Source organism: Siniperca chuatsi, linkage group LG21 (genome assembly GCF_020085105.1).
Source record: "Siniperca chuatsi isolate FFG_IHB_CAS linkage group LG21, ASM2008510v1, whole genome shotgun sequence".
NCBI lineage: Eukaryota > Metazoa > Chordata > Actinopteri > Centrarchiformes > Sinipercidae > Siniperca > Siniperca chuatsi.
The window spans coordinates 10,299,043-10,318,277 of record NC_058062.1 but is presented as its reverse complement, the minus strand read 5'-3'; the positions used below and the strand labels follow the sequence as shown (position 1 = coordinate 10,318,277).

General features: G+C 39.9%; 1 protein-coding gene across 3 annotated transcripts; it reads left to right on the top strand.

Moving 5' to 3' along the window:
- The first annotated feature begins 1,149 nt into the window (after positions 1-1,149).
- On the top strand, positions 1,150-13,540 carry LOC122868653. 3 transcript variants are annotated; one of them, XM_044180817.1, is made up of 17 exons: positions 1,153-4,541; positions 5,059-5,093; positions 7,785-8,023; positions 8,448-9,044; positions 9,218-9,324; positions 9,542-9,670; positions 9,809-9,854; positions 9,986-10,039; positions 10,162-10,243; positions 10,360-10,473; positions 10,834-10,896; positions 10,975-11,067; positions 11,199-11,285; positions 11,388-11,429; positions 11,544-11,600; positions 12,310-12,409; positions 12,510-13,540. In XM_044180817.1, exons 4-17 carry the CDS (start codon positions 8,957-8,959, stop codon positions 12,546-12,548), a joined length of 1,101 nt encoding a protein of 366 aa, XP_044036752.1. In that variant the 5' UTR covers positions 1,153-4,541; positions 5,059-5,093; positions 7,785-8,023; positions 8,448-8,956; the 3' UTR covers positions 12,549-13,540. The 3 variants fall into 3 exon arrangements, with proteins under 3 accessions (XP_044036755.1, XP_044036752.1, XP_044036756.1); XM_044180821.1 differs by lacking the exon at positions 10,360-10,473 and having other exon boundaries at positions 2,169-4,541; positions 8,448-8,549; positions 8,754-9,044; XM_044180820.1 differs by lacking the exon at positions 10,360-10,473 and having other exon boundaries at positions 1,150-4,541; positions 12,217-12,409; positions 12,489-13,540.
- The last annotated feature ends 5,695 nt before the right edge of the window (positions 13,541-19,235 follow it).

The window sequence follows — 19,235 nt, the reverse complement described above, 5'->3', positions numbered from 1 at the left end:
GCAACGTATATGCCTGTGCTTGTGTGACAGGTTCTTGTCTATCTATCTCCTTGGTATTGTCGTATGTTTAGGTGTGTGTGACTGAGCTGAGCGAGAAGTAGGCTGCTCCACAGAGTTGAGCCTACACACCCTGTCAAACATGACATCTCGTTTACACTGTGACTGGTGTCCTCGCTAACCTTTTGGCCCTAATGGAAATGAATGGGGGTCGGCAGTCAGAGGCACATTCTGTATGTTCAGATTACTGAGGTCCAGGCAGAAGGGCCTTACTATTTACGCTGCTGTGACTGTACACACAGTAGGAACGGTAGCTCGGCACTGGTCATTTAGAATGGGGGGTATTTGAACTCCTATCTCAACAGGTGAAAGCCATTACTGTCCGCACGCTTCACTGTGAAAGAAGACTAAACCCACTTTCTCCCTTTTCCTCATACTTAACTTTGGGGAATTCCTTGATAAGATTAGGATTTTTGTGAAATTGGACAGGTGCAAAAATAGCAGGGCGGATGCTAAGGAGTGCTGATCCAAATCAACACACAGATAAGTGTGCTGCGGAAGGCACGTAGCTCACCTGCATATCTCTTCATGTCTGAGGAAAGGACACTTGTATCATACATGTTTTTTGTCTGACATTGATAACATCATCAAGGCATGTGCAGCTCAGCCAAATTCCATTTACGAAACTGCCCGTTTGAAGTGATGAAATAGCTCTTTTGATGGAGATGTAAAACATACCTCTTCCAATGCACAGTCCTCACAAAATTCAACCTATCTTTTACTACCAAGTAAAAGCTTCTTAAGGCTGTGAATTGATTCAACTGTGAAGTGTGATTTTCCTTGCAAATGAATTTTTGTTAAGTAAGAGCTTTTCGTTGAGGGTCTCCAAGGCATTACAGACGTAGTCTCTGGAACTCTGCTGGCCTCTTATCCAGCTGTAGTCCAATTCTTAATAGAATTAAAAAGGATTAATGGGCTCTTTAGTATGCTCAAGTTCAGGCTTGCTCCCCCAGCCTCACTGCTATGCATATTTCTAAATCTCTCATAGTAATGAAAGTCAGTGAATGCGCTAGCTGCTGCCATTAGGACTGCAAGTGGGCACATTGTGTCCTGATATGAATCTGTGAAAGGAATTAGTTTACATGTTCCTAGTTAGATAAATCTTCTTGCTTCCCCTTTCTTCTTTCTCTGCTCTTCAGGGATTAGGATGTGCCAAGCCATGTTGGCTTGTTGTGTGTTTGTGTAGGTGTGTGGTGTTTGTGCATCTCCTCACTTACACAACAGTAAATACATACCTAATTTTTCAGTCCAGCACAAATGTACACATCAGATAGTACACATACTATCTGATGAGGACAGTGTCATTGTGCTATCTGATGAGAATAGCATCACTTACATTCCGTGCTAGTCAACTGAGGCTGCACTATATTTTTCAAGCTTATATGAATTGGTAATGAGTTGTAGAGAGAGAGACAGTCACTGTGTGTTGACGAAATACCTCCCTGGAAGAATAATTCTCAGAAATATCTCTGTTACATGATTTACAGCAGCATCAATTAATAGAAACAAGATATACACAATTTTCTAAGAACCTAATTTCCTGTCAGCTTTTTAAACTATAAAGAACTATAAAACTTTTTATGACTGCTCAGGGCTGCACATTTCTTTGGGAGAGAAATTGTTTAAATTATATTTTATTTAGGTTTGTTGAAAAGCAACCATGTCTCAACATATCCATAAGCCACAATTTACCATCATAGAGGTCATATTGTTGTCTTTGCAAGGGTGAGGAGGTGTTACAAAAGTACAATACAATGGAAAAGGTTACCTGATAAGACCTGGCGCCATAATGTGTGGTGTGTTTATTTTAGTGTCAAGCTGAATGTTTTAGGGTAGCGTGACCTTAGCTACCTGCAGCGTTGAGGACAAGGTGTTTTTAGCCAATTATCCTGCTCTTCCTCTCTCTCTGTCACCTGTAAAGTAAACCAGAAGTAAACACATTTAAATAGTCTTTCCAGGCACAAGGATGAAACTGACAGGTAAAGATTTGACTCAGAATCACAACAAGCAAGTTAAACTTTGACATAACATTCTTCAGTAAAACAAGCTTATCTACCAGGACCTAGACAAGACACGTTGTCGATAGAGATACCAAACCACTTTGTTTATATTGTGCGGTCTGAAGGATGAGAGATGTCTAGTGTGTGTGTGTGTGTGTGTGTGTGTGTGCATGTGTGTTCATGTTTATTCCTTAACTTGCAGGCTGCAAGAGGGTAGCCTGGTATGCAAAAACAAGATCATGGGAATAAAAACAATAGTCAGGATCCGTGAGGTGTCAGTGACGACTGTGGAGAGGTGGGAGGACGATTCTGGGTTCCAAGGTCAACAAGCTAAGCCTCCTGCAACACACATTCACATTTAGTGGTAATGTAATAGTGACATGACCCTCGACCCATGTTAATACAAGCTGGGGAATCATGAAAACAGCCCATTCTTCACTTAAGCAAACTACATTATATTACTCTAGTGAACCTCATAAAGTTAGATGTATACAATTGACCTCAGTGCTCACTCTATAGCGCTAAGGAGATGATCTCACAAGCGATATGTCTTCAGAAAACATGTCTCTTAAAAAACTTTGGGTCAGTGCATGCCTGTGTCTTCATTTGTGTATTAACATCTGTGTGTTTGTTTAATCTGTGCCCACTAGACTCCATGTTTACAGGTTAAAATGTGTGTGAGCATGCACATACCTGTATACAAATCTGTGCGTGTGGTTAAGAGGTTGTTTAGGCCATAAATCACACTTCCCCTTGCACATACCATTATAATCTCACATAGAGCATACACCACTATACGCTCTCCCACACAATCATACTCTCCTACATGTACCATTTCACCCTCTATTGTGATAAATGTGAGAATACTGGTCTGTATGAGAAAAATTGATGTTGTTTATAAAAGAGGATTATTCTGTGTGTGAGTGGGACTGCATATACAGCATGTCAAAGAGAACAGTAGAGAAAGAGAAAGAATGATAGTGTTTGTGAGAGAGAAAAGTGGTGTGTGGATTAATTTAATAGTGTGTGTGGACACTATGATAGTGTATAAAGTCTCACAGAAGAGTAAGAAGAAATAACACAATCTTACAATAACAATATGTACTGAAAAACAATCAAATGAACCCTACTCAGTACTCTCATGGGTTTTGTTGCTAGAGTCTCACTTAGCTTATGGCAGCTAATGGCAAATTTAAGATAGATATTGCTGAAAAACTGACATTACTGAGTTTGTTTACTGACTTTATGACTCTTCTCTTCTTGTGGTACTGTTTCAGTAAATTGTTTCATGTCACAGATAAATATTTCAATGGTTTCATTACAAACATGAAACAGATAGTAGGCCTACAAGGAAATTCAATGTGCCATTATTTTGTATCCAACTTTTGTTCAGCCAAAGTCACATAGTCTCGCTTTAAGGACAACTTAAAATTCACTTTGTTTTGCTAAAATGATAGGTATGATATAGGTATGGTATAGGTAATGATGGTATACGTTTTCTGATTATTTACCTTGTCTCCTTCTTGATGCATAAGGCTGCTGTAGCCGATGTGAGTATAAGAGAGTATGAATGTGTGTGTAAGAGTGAGCATGTAAGAGTTTATAGTGCAGTACTGTGTGTGGGACAGTAAAGTGGTGTATGTGCCAGACCGTGATGCAGTGTGTCTGTGATAGTGAGGATGGTGCTAACAGTGCAGCGGTGCTCTTAATTACAGTCCTCCCCAGGAACCAGCTGGAATAACATGGAGGATTAAAAAACCTGAGGTGCTGAGGTACACAACACTGCAGTACATTAGAGAGCCAATGAAATGTGCTTGTTGGAGCCTAGGAGCTGCTGTGTGTGTATGTGTGTATACTGTGCATACTTTCATCTACACTTTTCTGCATTTAAGTGTGATGATAGCTTAGTGCCAATAGTTTAATGAGCATGCAGACACCTGACAAAATTCCTGTAATTCTTAGTTACGAATGAGATGAACTAGTGAGTAATTTGTGTATGTAATGCTGATCCATTAGCATCACTTGGCAAGGAGAACTTGTGTAACTGGTAGATACAGGACAGTAAGTAGCAGATATTATGTTTAATAACAGTAATAACTGATTATTAAAACTGTCGCCTATGCTTTTTCTTTTCTTCTTTTATTATTTTTCTGTTAGTATCTCTTAAAATAAATTATCTTTTTCCTGGCAGCATTGGGCAACAGGTGAACTACAACAGCTTTTATGATGCATTGTTTACAGTTATTTGTTGTAATTGTTGAACAATGTCAGTCTGACAATCACGGCTACTGGCCTCCATTGTTATTAGTGTTATCCTTTGGGGGTGAGTTATGGTCGCCTCTGTCCTGTAATTATGTTTCTCCTTCCCCTTGGTTGTGGTGACAGATGATAACAGCCGTGGAAAACAGTGAAGGAAACCTCCTCTTGGAAGATGAGGAATGATGGCAGTGACAGGGAGACAATCCCAGACCTGGAACCACAGAGGTATCTACCTGTCTAGACACTGAACAGCTGTCTTGGGCTAGAACTCACACACTGCAAAAAGAGGGCCACAAGTCAGTAACCGTGTTTCAGAAATTGAAAAAGGAATGTATTTGAACAACTTATTCATTATAGTGCATATCAGCTTTATTAATGAACGTTGTTGAATTGAACGCCACTATCTAGTAATCAGTTGAGTGGTCAGCCTTATGTCAAAGAATGGAGAGAGAAATTGTTGCACTCTTCCTTTTTTGATGTTTTGACTTGTCATAGCAGGAAAGTCACAGATGGAACAAATAACCTTAATGACCGCTCCACTCAATTTGAGTGTCCCAGTAATGTACCAGGGCCCTGGAAGTGGAACACCTAAATGGCACATTGTTTGTGTTATTCATTTCACCTGTGCTTTTCATGCTATTTCATGTCAAAATGTCTGTCAAAATGAAAATGATCTATTGGCACATTTTTGCATCGGTTTTAATTAATTTTTTAATTGTTTAAAAATGTGCATTTCTTGCAGTGTGCTGCTCTCCTGCTCTGTTCACCTGCACTCAGGTGAGTGCCTGATCGCCCCACTGATCCACAGCACAGCCAAACACAAGGCTTTGTTTATTTAACAATAGGGCTCAGCCAAGTGTGAACAGCTACATAAAGGCTGCTTTAACAAAATATGACAGTGATAGACATACTCACTTGAATGACATTTTACAGCACTGTAGCAACTCCCCATTTACAAATCCCTGTCCCCTAAAACTCCAGTCATGTCACTCATAGCTTTAGGTGAGACAGTATTTAGTTCTGCTGTGAGTGACATGAAGCAGTATGCACAGAGAGCAGCTCATAAACAAAATTAACCAAAAGGGTAATTTGATGTGAACGTCTTGCATACTTTCTCATGAGTCCACTTAGTGTGCAGTGCATGCCAATGCTTGCACATGTACTTGTTTGTGTGTCAGAACAAATGGTGGCGTGAGTTGAGTTGTATTGTATGTGTGTGTGCATGCTGTGTGCATATTTACATGTGAGGCTACAGTAATAACAGAGGGCACGGTATAAAAATCCTGATTGTTTCTGAGGGATTATCCTTTACAATGTAGAGCTTTATCAGAGGGCCTGGACTGCTGTAACAAGACACGCTCGCCCTGGGTTCGCCCAGCCAAATACTGAGACTTGCGCCAGCAACGAATCACAGGGGGGAAAGAAATGGAGAGAGTAAAGAAAAGACACACAGGGGGAAAACGATGGCAAAGGAGAGCAAAGAGCAGAGAGAGAGGAAGAGTTGACGGGAAGAAAAGTGGAGTGAGAGGGAAAGTGGGAGAGTGAAATGTACAGAGAAAGGCAGAAGATGAACAAGTTTAACTGGAGGCCATGCTTCAAACAGAGAGGTTTGTTTTCTGACAGAGATCCCTCTCAGGAGATTGAGCTGGAAAACAAATTAATAATAGAAGCTATCCAAGTTGCTCTCTGATATTGCACAACATGTGCCTCAGCACCATGCAAATAAGAGCTGCTGTGCATTATAGTGAACAGTACTTTGACGTGGCTGAATGTATGTTATAGCCTAATGTATGTGATACAGCCTCACCAAGCCTTTATATTCAAACACTGATAGGCCCTCGAGCAGGGGTTGGCCTCTAAGCTGAAATCTTTCCGATCTTTCATGTTTGGCTCGGTGGAGGAGAGGTGTTTTTGATTGGGTTGTTTTATTTGCTTCCTTTTATAAGACTTTCTCAGCAGAATCAGGTTGCTGTGCCCAGGCTAACCAAGCTCTGTAAAGAGGAGCTGTGGTTTTGGAAATGAGGAGGAGAGTTGGCCGCTATGGAAGGAGCTTTAATAAATGTGTAGGAGGGGTAGATGGGGTGGGGGTGTACATGGTATTGTGTGAGGCCCTGTGACTTCATATTTATATATATATATATATATTCATATATTCCCATGACATTTCCACACCTAGCACTCATGAAGCACTTTCAGATTTGCTAATTTACTTTTATTAGCTGTTCATTATTTTGGTATGTAAGTGCCATGATATAACCACATAGCGTGATTGAATGTTTATGTATTACAGAACACACTGACACATTGCTATACAGTGGGTGAGCTGGTTAAATGCCCAGATGAATGTGATTACTGTGTACATATTTCTCTGTGTGCAAGTAAGTATGTCAGTGTGTGTTGGTGTTAGTGTGCTTCCTGTGCTGGCAGTGTGTAGATGTCCCTTTGTGATATCCAACCTGTACCAGTGGGGGTTTCAGGCTTCGTACTGAGCCAACTGGACAGACCAAAGTGTCTGTAACAGTCCCAGTATGATTTGCTGTTCTCTGAACTCACCTCTCCTTTGGTCTTGCACTCAGAATGAGGGATTATGCTTATTACCATTTTACTTGAAAGCACCCCTAGTGACTCAATACTTTTCCTAGACATGGCACTTCTAAGGTTGGGGTTCAGGGAAAATGCCATGTAAAGGCCTGTGGTGTTGCTCTCTGCTTGCATAATATAACTGAAAAATTTGTGTTAACTAGAGAAAGTCTAAAATACTCACTATAAGTGTGTGAACATGAAACTGTTTTCTTAAAAGGAGTCACTCCTGGCCTGTATGTGCTGTTTTGGTTGCGGTCGACTTTCTACTGGGTGTATTTTGAAACCGTTATGGAGCTACGTGAGCTCAAGCCAAGTAGGGTACTGAGCAGCCAGCACTATTGTTTCAGAGCTACTCAGGATTCTCAGGGTGTTGCTTTGCCTCAACTTTGACACCACAACTCACATGCCCTGAATGGTGCACCCAGTTTTTGTTTTAAACTTGGGTTCAAAATAATGAACTGTACAAATGTTATGGTAGTTCATTTACCATTGTCCTTCTTTTGTTCCTAAAAAAACTTACAAATGCCAGAGCCAAAAGTGTCTACCTTTCAAACTCTCAGAGTACTACCCTCATCCACATGGACAGAGAATGAGGGATTGAGGGGGTGGCAGTGAGACGGGAAGAGGGCTGTTTATCTCTCACCACTCTTATGAAGAAGAAGGGAAGAGCTGAGATAGATGAAGAGGAGACTCAAATGCAGCAGAATTGTAATTATTTACCCTAAAAGTCCTGTTTAGACTGTTTGGAATTTATTCCTTCTTTCAGACTACAGAACTAGACGTATAGTGTTTGTGAGTGTGTGGGCCATGGGACATGCATGTTCATAGCTTTGTGTGTGTTTTCACCCTGTCCTGCGTCATCACTGCTCTCCTATGTTTATGCAGGGGCTCTGTGGATATGGAGAGGGATGGTAGGACATCCAAGCCTCCCACTGTCACTTGATGTCTATGGAAAATGGATCAGATGAGTGGACAAGTCCACTTCCACACTGCTTCCCGCCAGGGGAGCTGAGCCAAGTCCATTTACTCTCTCATTCATGCCTGTTGTGATGCTGTCATCTTTATTCAGTAAGGGTCTCGCCAAGAACGGATGAAGCAATCAAGAATGATGCAATGTTAAACTGGTTAGTCACACCAAATTGGCTAATATGCTTGGCATCAATGTCACTTTATTCATTTATAAGTGTGATAATTATGTTTAAGGTAGAAACTTAAGAGTATGTTTTGGAAGCACCTTTTTTGCTCGACTATGTTGGTGGACTATTGCAATGTGAGAGAGACAGGGAAGGGCAAAGGAGAGGAAGAGAGGGACAGAGAGATGGAGTTATGGAAGTAAATGGAGTTGAAGAGATAGAGAGGGGCCCATATGGAGTGACACAGACTATGGTCTGTGTTTTCTCGGTGGACCAGAGAAGATGCAGTGTAAATGAAGCATTCTGCACCATGGCGGCTTCAGCTTTATCCTCGCACTTTGTGTGTGCGCTTGTGTATGTGTGTGAAAGAGAGTACTGAGTGGCCTCTGTTCTCCTTCTGTTTTTTCATGGTTAGAATACGTCGGGAGGACTGCCATCCTTTGTCCACAACCGATCTCCAAAGATAACAGGAGGATATACGCAACACAAATGTGAACATGGATAAATACAAATGCAGGTAAAAACATCCTGCCACAGTACAGAATCCATACTGGGCCATAGGATGTGCTTATCTAATGACACATCTGTTTGTGTGTATTTTTCAGAGATCATGTTGGAACCACAGCTTTTGAAGATATACTATTTGTTGTCTTATCTTTATTTTCATTTTATTTAGAATGAAATTAAAACCCTGTGGTGTTTTTGTGTCTCTTCTCGTCAGTCAGGGCAGTGTGTTCAATGTGTCTCTGACCTGTAGGATGATGGCCTCCCCTTGTGTTCAATGTGCACAACTACAAATCCAACAGCAGGAGCAGTTGGCAATATAATATATTCAGTAGTTCAACCAATCGTTTAAATTTGGTCCAACTTTCAGCTTTGACACACTTCCTGTTGTGGCCTGCTTCCTCCTTTCACCAGTCTCAAATGGTTTATTCTCTCTTCGACAAAATGACCTTTCAAACGCATCTAATTCCTGCCATGATTATGGCATTTTGTATGGGAATAACTCTAGGTAAGGAATGGATCATTGTGAATATGTATGTCTCTCCTGTTTTATGTGTTTTTCGGGTTATTATAACTCTTCTCTGGTAACTGTGAGCTTCGGTAATGGTGTTGCTGTTGTAGAATGTTTGTAGAGAGCCTAAATGTTTGTTAATGATTCACTGTACAACTCTGTTGTCGCAGGATGCCCTCAGAGAAACCTTTCCTGCAACGATATTAAGACTTCTGACGGATTCAAGTTCCCATATGAAGGGCCTGAGGGAAGTGAGATTTTCGTGCATTATAATGAGGTATTTTGATAGCAGTCCATAATTTTATTTTCGAAAATAATTTTGACAAAGGCTTTACGATCTTTTACTATGTGTTTTTGAAGAAAAACAGAGAGACAGAGAGAAGGGGAACAAATAAGAGTGAAAGCGAAAGTTTGTCATTGATGTTAATAACTGGCCATTTTTTTTGGTCTAACTGCAGTCAATCGAAGTGAGCTTTTTATTATTTCCCCAACAGATCGTGATTGCTCATGCTCTGCTAGGCAATCACTCTTTTACGTATTTTAATGAAGTGATGAGCATGGACAGCCATTCAGTCATCACAAGAGACTGCCGAGACCTGCAAGTAAAATGCATAGTTCCTGATGTGAGTCTCCCTCTATTTGTAGTGTGTATGTCTACTTATATGAATTGAATCAATAAAAGTCATATTGATTTGTTTTGTTGTAAATGTGAAATACATACTATACACTCTCACAGTATAGACTTTGATTTTGCTTTTTAGGGAGAGCACTATGTGAAAGAGACCTGTGTGAATTATAAAATTACTGGTAAGGAAATAAAATGTTATAAATAACTGATTTACTACTGAATCTTATCTTACATCTCTGATCATAAATGCATACATATATATCATATATACATGATATATACAGTTATCCCACCTCTTTACCTTAAACAGAGAAAATGAAGAATCCAGATCCCAATGATTTACCAACACAATGGGGGCTCATCAGTGAGTGTAGTTATTCTAGTGCCTCACAACATTTTTGATGGCAATACTTTGAATACATCTTCTATAAAATACCTCAAATTAATATTTGATGATAACATATTTGCATTGTGTCTGTCATCCAGTTGGTGTAACATTTGTTGTGATAGCGATCCTTGGGATCATCTCCATACTTTGTTGTTACCTGTCTTGGAAAAAGGAATTGAAGTGAGTTCTATTCTATTTGCAATAACAATCGACTGTCAATGCCATTTACACATTTACTACTACCACGTTACTATTCGATGGACTTCTGTGCATTTGTTGTTTGTTTTTTGTGCCAGGAAACAGCAAGGCGCAGCTACAGTTTCTCAGTTCAGTTTTTTAAGACACCTATGGACTTCCATAAGTCTTAGAAAAGGGACTTCCCAGACAGATACAGGAGAGACAGAAACTATGTCAGTCTTACTTTTAACATACGTTTCACTCTTCATTTGAGCACACATAAATGCACTTCTGTCATTAAGTTTCAGTTAGTTATCTTCAAGGCATATCCATATCAACATGTAGTCGACCACTGACTTTTTACAAGAGGAAAAGTTGGTCAATGGCAAAAACTTTTTGCCTGCTTAAAGTTCAAAACTTGTTTCAAGTTGTTTTTAGCTGAAAAAGTGCTCTGTAGTAGCTGCTCTAGAGAAAAAGTGAATTGGAAACAAGTAAAATGACAAAAATGATCTTACTCCATTCAAGCCTCAACATTACGCTAACTCATTTTAATTGGACAACTAACTGGCTTTATGTTTGAATGTCCCTTTAAGACACCATAGAGACCAGGAGGTCACAGTTGATGATTTGGAGACTCAGCACAACAATGGTATCAGGTGAGCTAACATTCAGAAGCTACTTTCAGCACAGATCAGTGGAGTTGAATACATCCTCATGAAGGCATCTTATTGTAGGCTGAGTGAAATACCTTCTGCCACCGATCCACGTGGAAGTGGTGAAAATGATATTGAGGAAGATAACACACTTGGAAGCGTGCATGTTCACAGGTTAGCCACATTAACAATATTCACTCTAACCTCTTGTTAGTCTGCTTGTCAAAACCGTCAAAGTATGTATTTTAAAATAACAATTGGAGGTCTAGACTGTAATCTGCTAAAAGCTACATTTGTCTCCATAGTATTGATCCTAAGGCTGATTGCAAGACTCCTCAATCCCTTAGTCTGGACCGCAATTTGAGCAATGAGGGAATCCAGCCGCCTAAAAAGTGAGAAGGAGAATTGTTTACTTTTGCTTGTTCCTGTAGCCTATTTTCTTAGATTTCTCAGAAGAGATTCAATGCCATTCTTATCTAGTATTTGTTTTGCAGTGGAGACACAAGCAGTGCCTCTAATCATCGAGCCATGCACAGGTAAACTTTTGGTCCTGGGTGGATTGTCTGTGTGTGTGTTTATTATCAATATATTTTTTTTCATTTATTCAATCATCACTATTATTTAACAACTATTGTATATGTCTGCCTCAGGAACTTGAGGGATGATCCAGGAGGAGTGAATGACAACAAAGGAAAAGACATTGTTAGGTAAGTATTTAGTGTAATAATTTAGACAATTGTACCACATGTACTGTAATTTTTACATTAAGATTAATCACTTCTTATTAGTAGTTCAGTATGAAATATTTATTATTCATTGTATTGAATGTAATTATTTTACAGCAACTCACAGGTTATGTTAGCTTCTGTTTAGGATGTTTGCAAAATGATTTTTAAAAAAAAGAATAAAGTGAAAAAAATCCACAGTGATAAAATATGATGAAAGCTAGAAAGAGAAAATGCAAACTGCCAATGTGCAGGTGATGTATTTTGAAAATAAAATATAGAGCTATTTAAAGAGCCTGCCAACATGCCCTAACCCAAACTCCACCTTTTACTATAGCTGACAGGAAAAACTATTGTTTCCTAAATATTTGAGTTGATATGTAAACAAAACAAGCGGTCATCCTGGTAAGTCAATCAGACTTAAATAAATATGTAAGACAATATAAAACAAACAAAAAAAGCAGAGACAGACAATACTATACAGAACGTACAACAACGTCACTGCATGTGCCACTCCAAGTGTAACGACCTGAAGCAATCACCCTGGATCTTCCTATGCCCAGCTGTTAACTAATGATGGCTGTCAATTCTTCTCCAGGATAAGGGAAATGCATGGTGATGGTGGTCCTGAAGATCATGACAATGAAGGACAACCTCTATTGTCTCTATTCCTTGTTGTTTCTGTCTCCAGAGCTGCCATCCAAATTTTTGACATGACAGGTGAAGCCGCAGTTTTGGTGAACAAGCACGGCTTTGACCCAGACCAGGTCAGCGGGTGCTCTACTGCACCAGTAAGTAGAAAGCTTTCTATATATGATTTATTACCTTTTTTTCTGTTAAAATGCTCTCTTTATGTTGTTTTTGATTTAGCAATTGTTTTGTTTGCTGCAGGACACTGACGTGGAGTCAACACACAACATGAAGAATTAGTATACATAAATACATATTTATAATAATAACAATAATAATAACCTATATTATTTATATCAAGTTTTCTCACAGTCTGGGTATGTGGCACATTTACTGGCATCTCCTTTGTGATCAAGTCCAGCACTTTTGTTTAAATAATCATTTTCATGCTTTGCTCTTTTGATGAGCATGCTGTCTTTTTTCACAGTGTTAGAAAATATATTTTTTATAAGCCCTATGTGCAGAATTTTATATGATTACAACATCCACACCGGTGGAAACTGGTGTTGACCATGCGTTGCTTTCAGCCTATTCATTGATATATGATGACAGATCAGATAAGACATTAATTTAAGATGAACATTACCTATTACATTTTACCAAAATATTAAATTACCTGACAGTAATCACAGTAGAGGTTGACTGATGAAAGGGAAAACACTGGTCTCATAAAAAAAACAAAAACAATGAGAATATATAAGTGGATGGCTTGACCAAAGGATGGGTGGACTGTAAACATGTCAGAAAAAGTACCACATACACAGCTATGAGACGACTTAATATTAAGGTATTAATATTAATGTATACTGTATAGTATAAATATATGTATAAACTAAACATATATATTATATAAAATATTCTATATTATATTATACATCATTAGACTGTATTAGACTCTATGCCCACCTCCCCCTCTATTGGAGTTTACTACATGTAATTTCTTATTTATCCAGTCAATTATAATAAGTAAGCCTGCCTTTACTCCATTATTGCTGCATAATCTAGCAACATGTTTATTCTTACCATCTGGATCACAGCATCCTTTGCTTTTCACTCTGGAATTTGTGAAATTCGAAGATATTGTGATTTTGTATTTTTCTTTTGTTTCTTATTTACTCAGATGCATTGCTTTTGCTTATTAATTGATCAATTTAAATATAGTAATCATGACAGTAGGTATATTAAAAAAATAGCAATTTTGAAATAAATTGTTTACTCCATCCTGGAGATCATTGGCTTGTCATTTGTACCTTGATTTCTAAGCTAATGAAGGCAACACTGCTCCATGGAGTATTAACTTTATACCACAAGGGGGCAATAAATAGTCACGAGTACTACATCAATGAGGTACATAGGCAACATAATTACACCTCAATTAATGCATATTTATTCCAGATTGCAATAGCTTCCAAAATTGTGAATTGTAACACCTACAAAATATATATCTTATTTTCACATACTGTATTCCTATGATCAACCACTGCGGGTGGGGCTAAAAATTATTTTGTTTATATAAGTCAAGGCTCCTTTATAGTACTGATAATTGACTATTGTGTAGTTCTTTTATGCAATCAGTGTCTGTTTTGGGGTTGATTTAAGTGTTATATATGTATGTTACAGTACTTACAAGATGTGTTTCCCCTGTGGCTTGATGTATGGTAGTAATTAAAGTTATACACAAACAGTTATACATTGAACAGAAATGGTGGTCTGAGATTCAATCTGCCCAACGTTTACCACAGTGTATTAGCACCTTGGTCACGCCAATCATATGCTAATCAGGTACTGAACAGTGATGAGGGAGGTGCAGCCAGAAAACAATAGGCCTGATTACTGATTACTGGGCCATCATGGAAACAATTAGGTCAGTTTCAGGTGAAATTAGGCAGAGTAATCAACAGATACTCAGGTAGACTCCTTCCTGAGGGCAGGGCTTAAGTAATCTTAAATTTCTGAGTTCCTGGTCCATTTTTTCACAATTGAAAATGACTTCCGGATGGGAGCCAAAACATCTTGATTCTGAAAACAGTGTCCAGATGACTACGACTGAACTACCTTTTCTATGATAGAACACTCTTGGACGAATGAGGGACTACACCGTGTTATACACACAGGGGCTGAATTTAATACATCTTTTTTCTCTATCTCTTAGGATCTGCTGAGAGTTGCTGTGAGTCTTGGTTAGTTCATGTGTGATTCTATTTTAAGCTTCCCTAAATGTGCAATGACCTTGGGGGAAAAAAACCTTTTTACCTCTTAGATGGACTGAGTACCAGGAAGCAAGTGTGTCAGGGGTTAGAGGCTTTGTTGCTCATGTTTGGTATGTCAGCGTGTGAAAGTGTTATTGTACCACCGGTGAAAAGAGGGTGATTGAATGGTCAAGGCCTCAGAGCCTCCCCTCTCAGGGAGCTTCACTGAGGGGACACGAGCAACGCAGGAGCTAGGCAGATGGGTGAATGGGTAGGGGGCGAGTCATCACATGTAATCACACGTACACTGTACAGTATGACATGGAAAAAAGAGGTACATGGGAGAGGCTGTAATTATGGATGAATCCTCTATGCTCTGATGCACATAATTAGATATCGGCTAATTAGTTACCAATCACACTCCACTGTGAACGGTATAACAATCAGTCAAGGAAACAAAACTCAGTGGGAGCTGAACACTGATCACACCACATCGGGGATAAGAAGGCTTAAGGGAAGCTAGATGGGCTACAATAACCCAGACACTTAGGTGCGTTATCCCGAACTGATCACAATGTTTATGCTTACTCTGGAGTGTGCTAAAGGTCGCCTACTGGTGTGTGCTGTTGTGGCTTAACAGACAGCTCCAAGCAAACAGTGTTGCATTCAAAAGTCAGTGAGCTGCATTCATACAGCAGTTATTAAAAGATTACATCGGGGATCACACCACACCGTACGATTAATTAACCTTGACTGATACTTTTGTAAAGCTGAATCCAGCTGAGCAAGTATGCCCACAGGTCTGCATGTACATACAGATACATATGAGATGGTTGAAAGCGTCACTGTAGTTGGTCTCGGTAATACAGACTTAGGGTCACTGTAGTGAAACAAAGCCTTGCTTTTTCCAGATTAGTATGGGACCAGTCCTCTTATCCTCCCCACTGCGTAAAGCTCTTCCTAGTCCCTGTCCAAACACTAACAGTGTTGGGGCTCTAGGTTTTGTCTCCTAAACTGACAGCTTGCATTTTTCTGCATCTCTTTGATCACTTTGTGTAGTATGCTTTGGACACAGACCAGTGTTTGACAGAATCATCATCCCAACCAGCAGGTCAAATCTGCATATGCATACAGTGTGTGGTTCAAAGGGGAGCTGACTCAGGAAGGGGCTGGGTTGCTTGGCTTCAGTCCCCTGCTTCCCATAGTGCACAGATGAGCAACACAATGCTGTCGTAACCTGCAGGACAGCCCATGAATAAAACATAACCTCTGTATTAGTGCTTAAAGATGACATTTCATTTCCAGTTTGAATCACGGGGTAGGTATATTGAAGTTTATATGCATATGCGAAGGATTAATAATAATTTCTGTGTGCTGTTACGCTTTTATCACACTGGCCCATGCATAAGCATACAAGCAATTATGCTGTACATCAGCGTACACACACACACAATTGAGCCCCTTCAAGATATTCCCAGAGAAACCCTGAAGAATGAACAGTGTATATTTTCAATAGTTTTTTATTAATATGTGCTGATACAAGGTCGCTCTGACCTGCGATGACGCAAACGCTCACAGAAAATCATCCCCTTTGGCCCAGACAGCTGTCAAAGCAATGACCATGAGAGAAAAAAAAAATCAAATCAAAAATATAAACACCATTCCTCAAAGAAAATAGAAACATAATCAAGGTGTTATATTAACTTCAGTTTACAAATGTCTCAGTGGTACATGATAATTATCCATTTCATAAAAAAATCACAGAAAGCTCTGGAAATGATGCAATATGTAGAACCCCACATGGTGTTTCTACCAGTGCCTACAGCCTTCTATGTAAAACCACCAGCACCCAATCATTTATTCTCATAAATTTAAGCATTTCAGGGATGTCCAATACTGTACTGTACTGAGCTACTTAATACAGCCCTTAGCTGCTACTCAGAATATCTCATTCACACCTGCTATAGTCAGCTATTCTACCTTTGATGATGGACACAGTTCATCTGGGGCAACATTTCCTGGCCTGTCCGATGGACGATCACTACAGCCATGGACAGGCACATGCAGGTACAATTCAGCTCCTCCCCACTCTCAGAGAAAGTGCACGCAGTGGAGGAAAAGGAAGAAAAAGAAAAAATCATGCCTAGAGATTCAGCCTGCTGTATGTGGAAGGATGTTAACAAGTAAACAGTAGATCCATGTCATTCTCCACTTCAGTGTATAAAACCTAACCTGACTAAAGATGTGTATTGTATATACTGTATGTCTGTGTGTCAAAGGATATGTTTGTTTTGGTTTTGGACCTTGGACTCTCTATGTAGAATGGGCCTCACATGTTTAGCATTTGGAGAACCCCATCCTACCCAAAAGCCCCTCTGTTGTTGGTCCCACCCTGTGCATCAAAGATGGCCGCTCGCCTGAATTGCTGGCACAGCTCCACGGACACATATTCAACACAAAAGAGAAACAGCACAATCCTCATCACTGGGTTTATGCCATACCCCTACATATTCTTAAAACTACACTATAAGTACTGTATAGCAGTCATGTGGACACGTAACAAGAGATCAATAACAAAATAGTACTACTTTATTATTGTTTACATTTGCTTTTTAAAAATCTCTATAGGAAAATCCTGTCGCATTTGTTAGCACTCTAAAAATCTGGATTTAATCGGCTGATGCAGCAGTGGATTCATTTTCACATTTTTTTTAAGGAAGCATCCATTAGCGCAAACAACAATCACATCATCTTTCTTTCTCTACAGACAGATTTGTTTTATTCTATGAACGAACTTGAGATCTGACATGCCAGCTCGATCAATTTAAACAATAAAGTGATAACCTCTGGGCTGCAAACCACCAACAGAGAGCCCTCTGAAACAAAGCAGAACATCCATCTCCTTATCTCCAGATCCAATCCTGCACAGCCTCACTGCAAACCCCTAACCAGCCACCCCCCCTCTCTCACTGCCTATGGCTATGAATTTGTGACATCTGTGACATCTCTTCTGCATCCCTGCTCTGTCCCCTCTCGGGCCAGTCTTTGCAGACATAATGAACCTCTGCTCCTATGCTGCTGTTGAACTCACCCCCCAACCGCCCTCCTGGTGTGATATGCGCTATACAAATCACTGGTAAGGAAAAATAGAAAAAGGTCTGTATGTGAAAGAGTCAACTGCAAGTAAACTGACTGTAGGCCTGCTGTGACCTCTGCTGTCTAATGATAGACTGAACAATGCCACATCTCACTCTCCCCTGACACTAAGCTGCAGGGGTGAAACAGCACTGTGTCAAAGGTTGGGAATCCCACCTTTTAAACAACTTCCCACCTAACCACTGGAGCACAAGCATGTCAGGCTTGCCACCAGCATGGAATGGGAATCGTGTTAAACATTTGCAGAAAGAGACAAAGAGAGCAGAAAAGAGTGAGGGTGAGTTCTCTGCAGTAAATTAGTGCCCCCAGTGTTATTATTGTAATAAGAGGTTTGGAGGGCTTTGAATGATGGAGAAACTTCCGTTGTGTGAGCCTCCGTCCAACAGCATGGGCCATGGACCTTCTACTGTATAATCACGATCATTTACCACAGTACAGCCCTCCTCTGTTTATTGAGATATTAATCTGGGATAAACAAAGCTTTTGACAAAACAAATTAACACTCTCAAAGAAGTGCTGCACTAATGGAGTCCATTGAGATTGATATTAAAATGTGGATGAGATGGGGGGAGAGGGAGGAAAAGAGAAAGAGCTGGGAGGTGCTGGAAAAAAGAGAAGCAGGCCCAAGGTGACGCACATTCCTCCTCTCATGGGGAGTGTCTGTCTAAACAGTGTTTCTCCCTGGGGCGGGTCCCAGCTGAGCAGCAGAGATCAGCATCAGCACATTATATCAAATACAATGAGGGAGGGATGGAGTTAATGATGATGGAGATGAGAATGATGAGGATAAAGATGATGATGGCTGTCTTGTGTTTCCCATTAACACTTACACCCTGGAGTGAATTGTTTTATCTTCAGTCCTGCTTGTTATAATACATTCAGTTGTCCTCAGCTGACCAGTGAGTGTTGCCTTGGTACGGTGACCCACCAGTGAGCCATAAGATCCTTGCTTCACATTGTCCAGCACTGCATCAGAGCAGAAAACACATGCATATTGTCTTTTCATTTGTAAACACAGACAGCTCCCAGGTTCAGCTGCAAATCCAAGTCATGTACCATCAAACCAGTATTGCACATGTTCCCCCTATGGCTCAAGTGATGATACTAGGGCCTTCTTTCTGAGCCTCATCGCGCTCTGTGGCCCGTACAGTGTTACTTACACAAGTGATTTGAATAACAAGAATATAAATGGTGGCAAATCCTTGTAATCCCTCTCCCTTATCTGTCTTTAACCCTCTCTCTCTTTCAGCCCCAGGAGCCACAGCTAAAACCTGTCCTTTGGGTTCTCTTAGAAGTGGGACAGTCAGGCCCTAGCCAAATGTCACACTGCAGTGGATGCATCTATTTTCTGCTCACGTTCCGTCCACACATCCCACTCTTTCGTTTGCCGCAGGTTTATGAGGGAGAAAAAAAAAAGCCATGAATAAATCAATGTGAATAAATATTCCAAAAACATACATAAAAACTGATAAATAAACCATAACAAATACCTATAAATACAGCGTAGAAGAAGGCAAACTCAAAAGTTTTTGTTTTTTTTTTAAAGGTCAGACAGATTTCAGCTGGATGAAAGGAGCCTCAT

Bases quoted from the DNA above. Each gene is read 5' to 3' on its own strand.
- LOC122868653 (XM_044180820.1), top strand. From the start codon at position 8,957: ATGGTTTATTCTCTCTTCGACAAAATGACCTTTCAAACGCATCTAATT. The intron at 9,045-9,217 runs GTAAGGAATGGA...CTGTTGTCGCAG, and splicing joins TTGTATGGGAATAACTCTAG to GATGCCCTCAGAGAAACCTT. The intron at 10,897-10,974 runs GTGAGCTAACAT...ATCTTATTGTAG, and splicing joins CAGCACAACAATGGTATCAG to GCTGAGTGAAATACCTTCTG.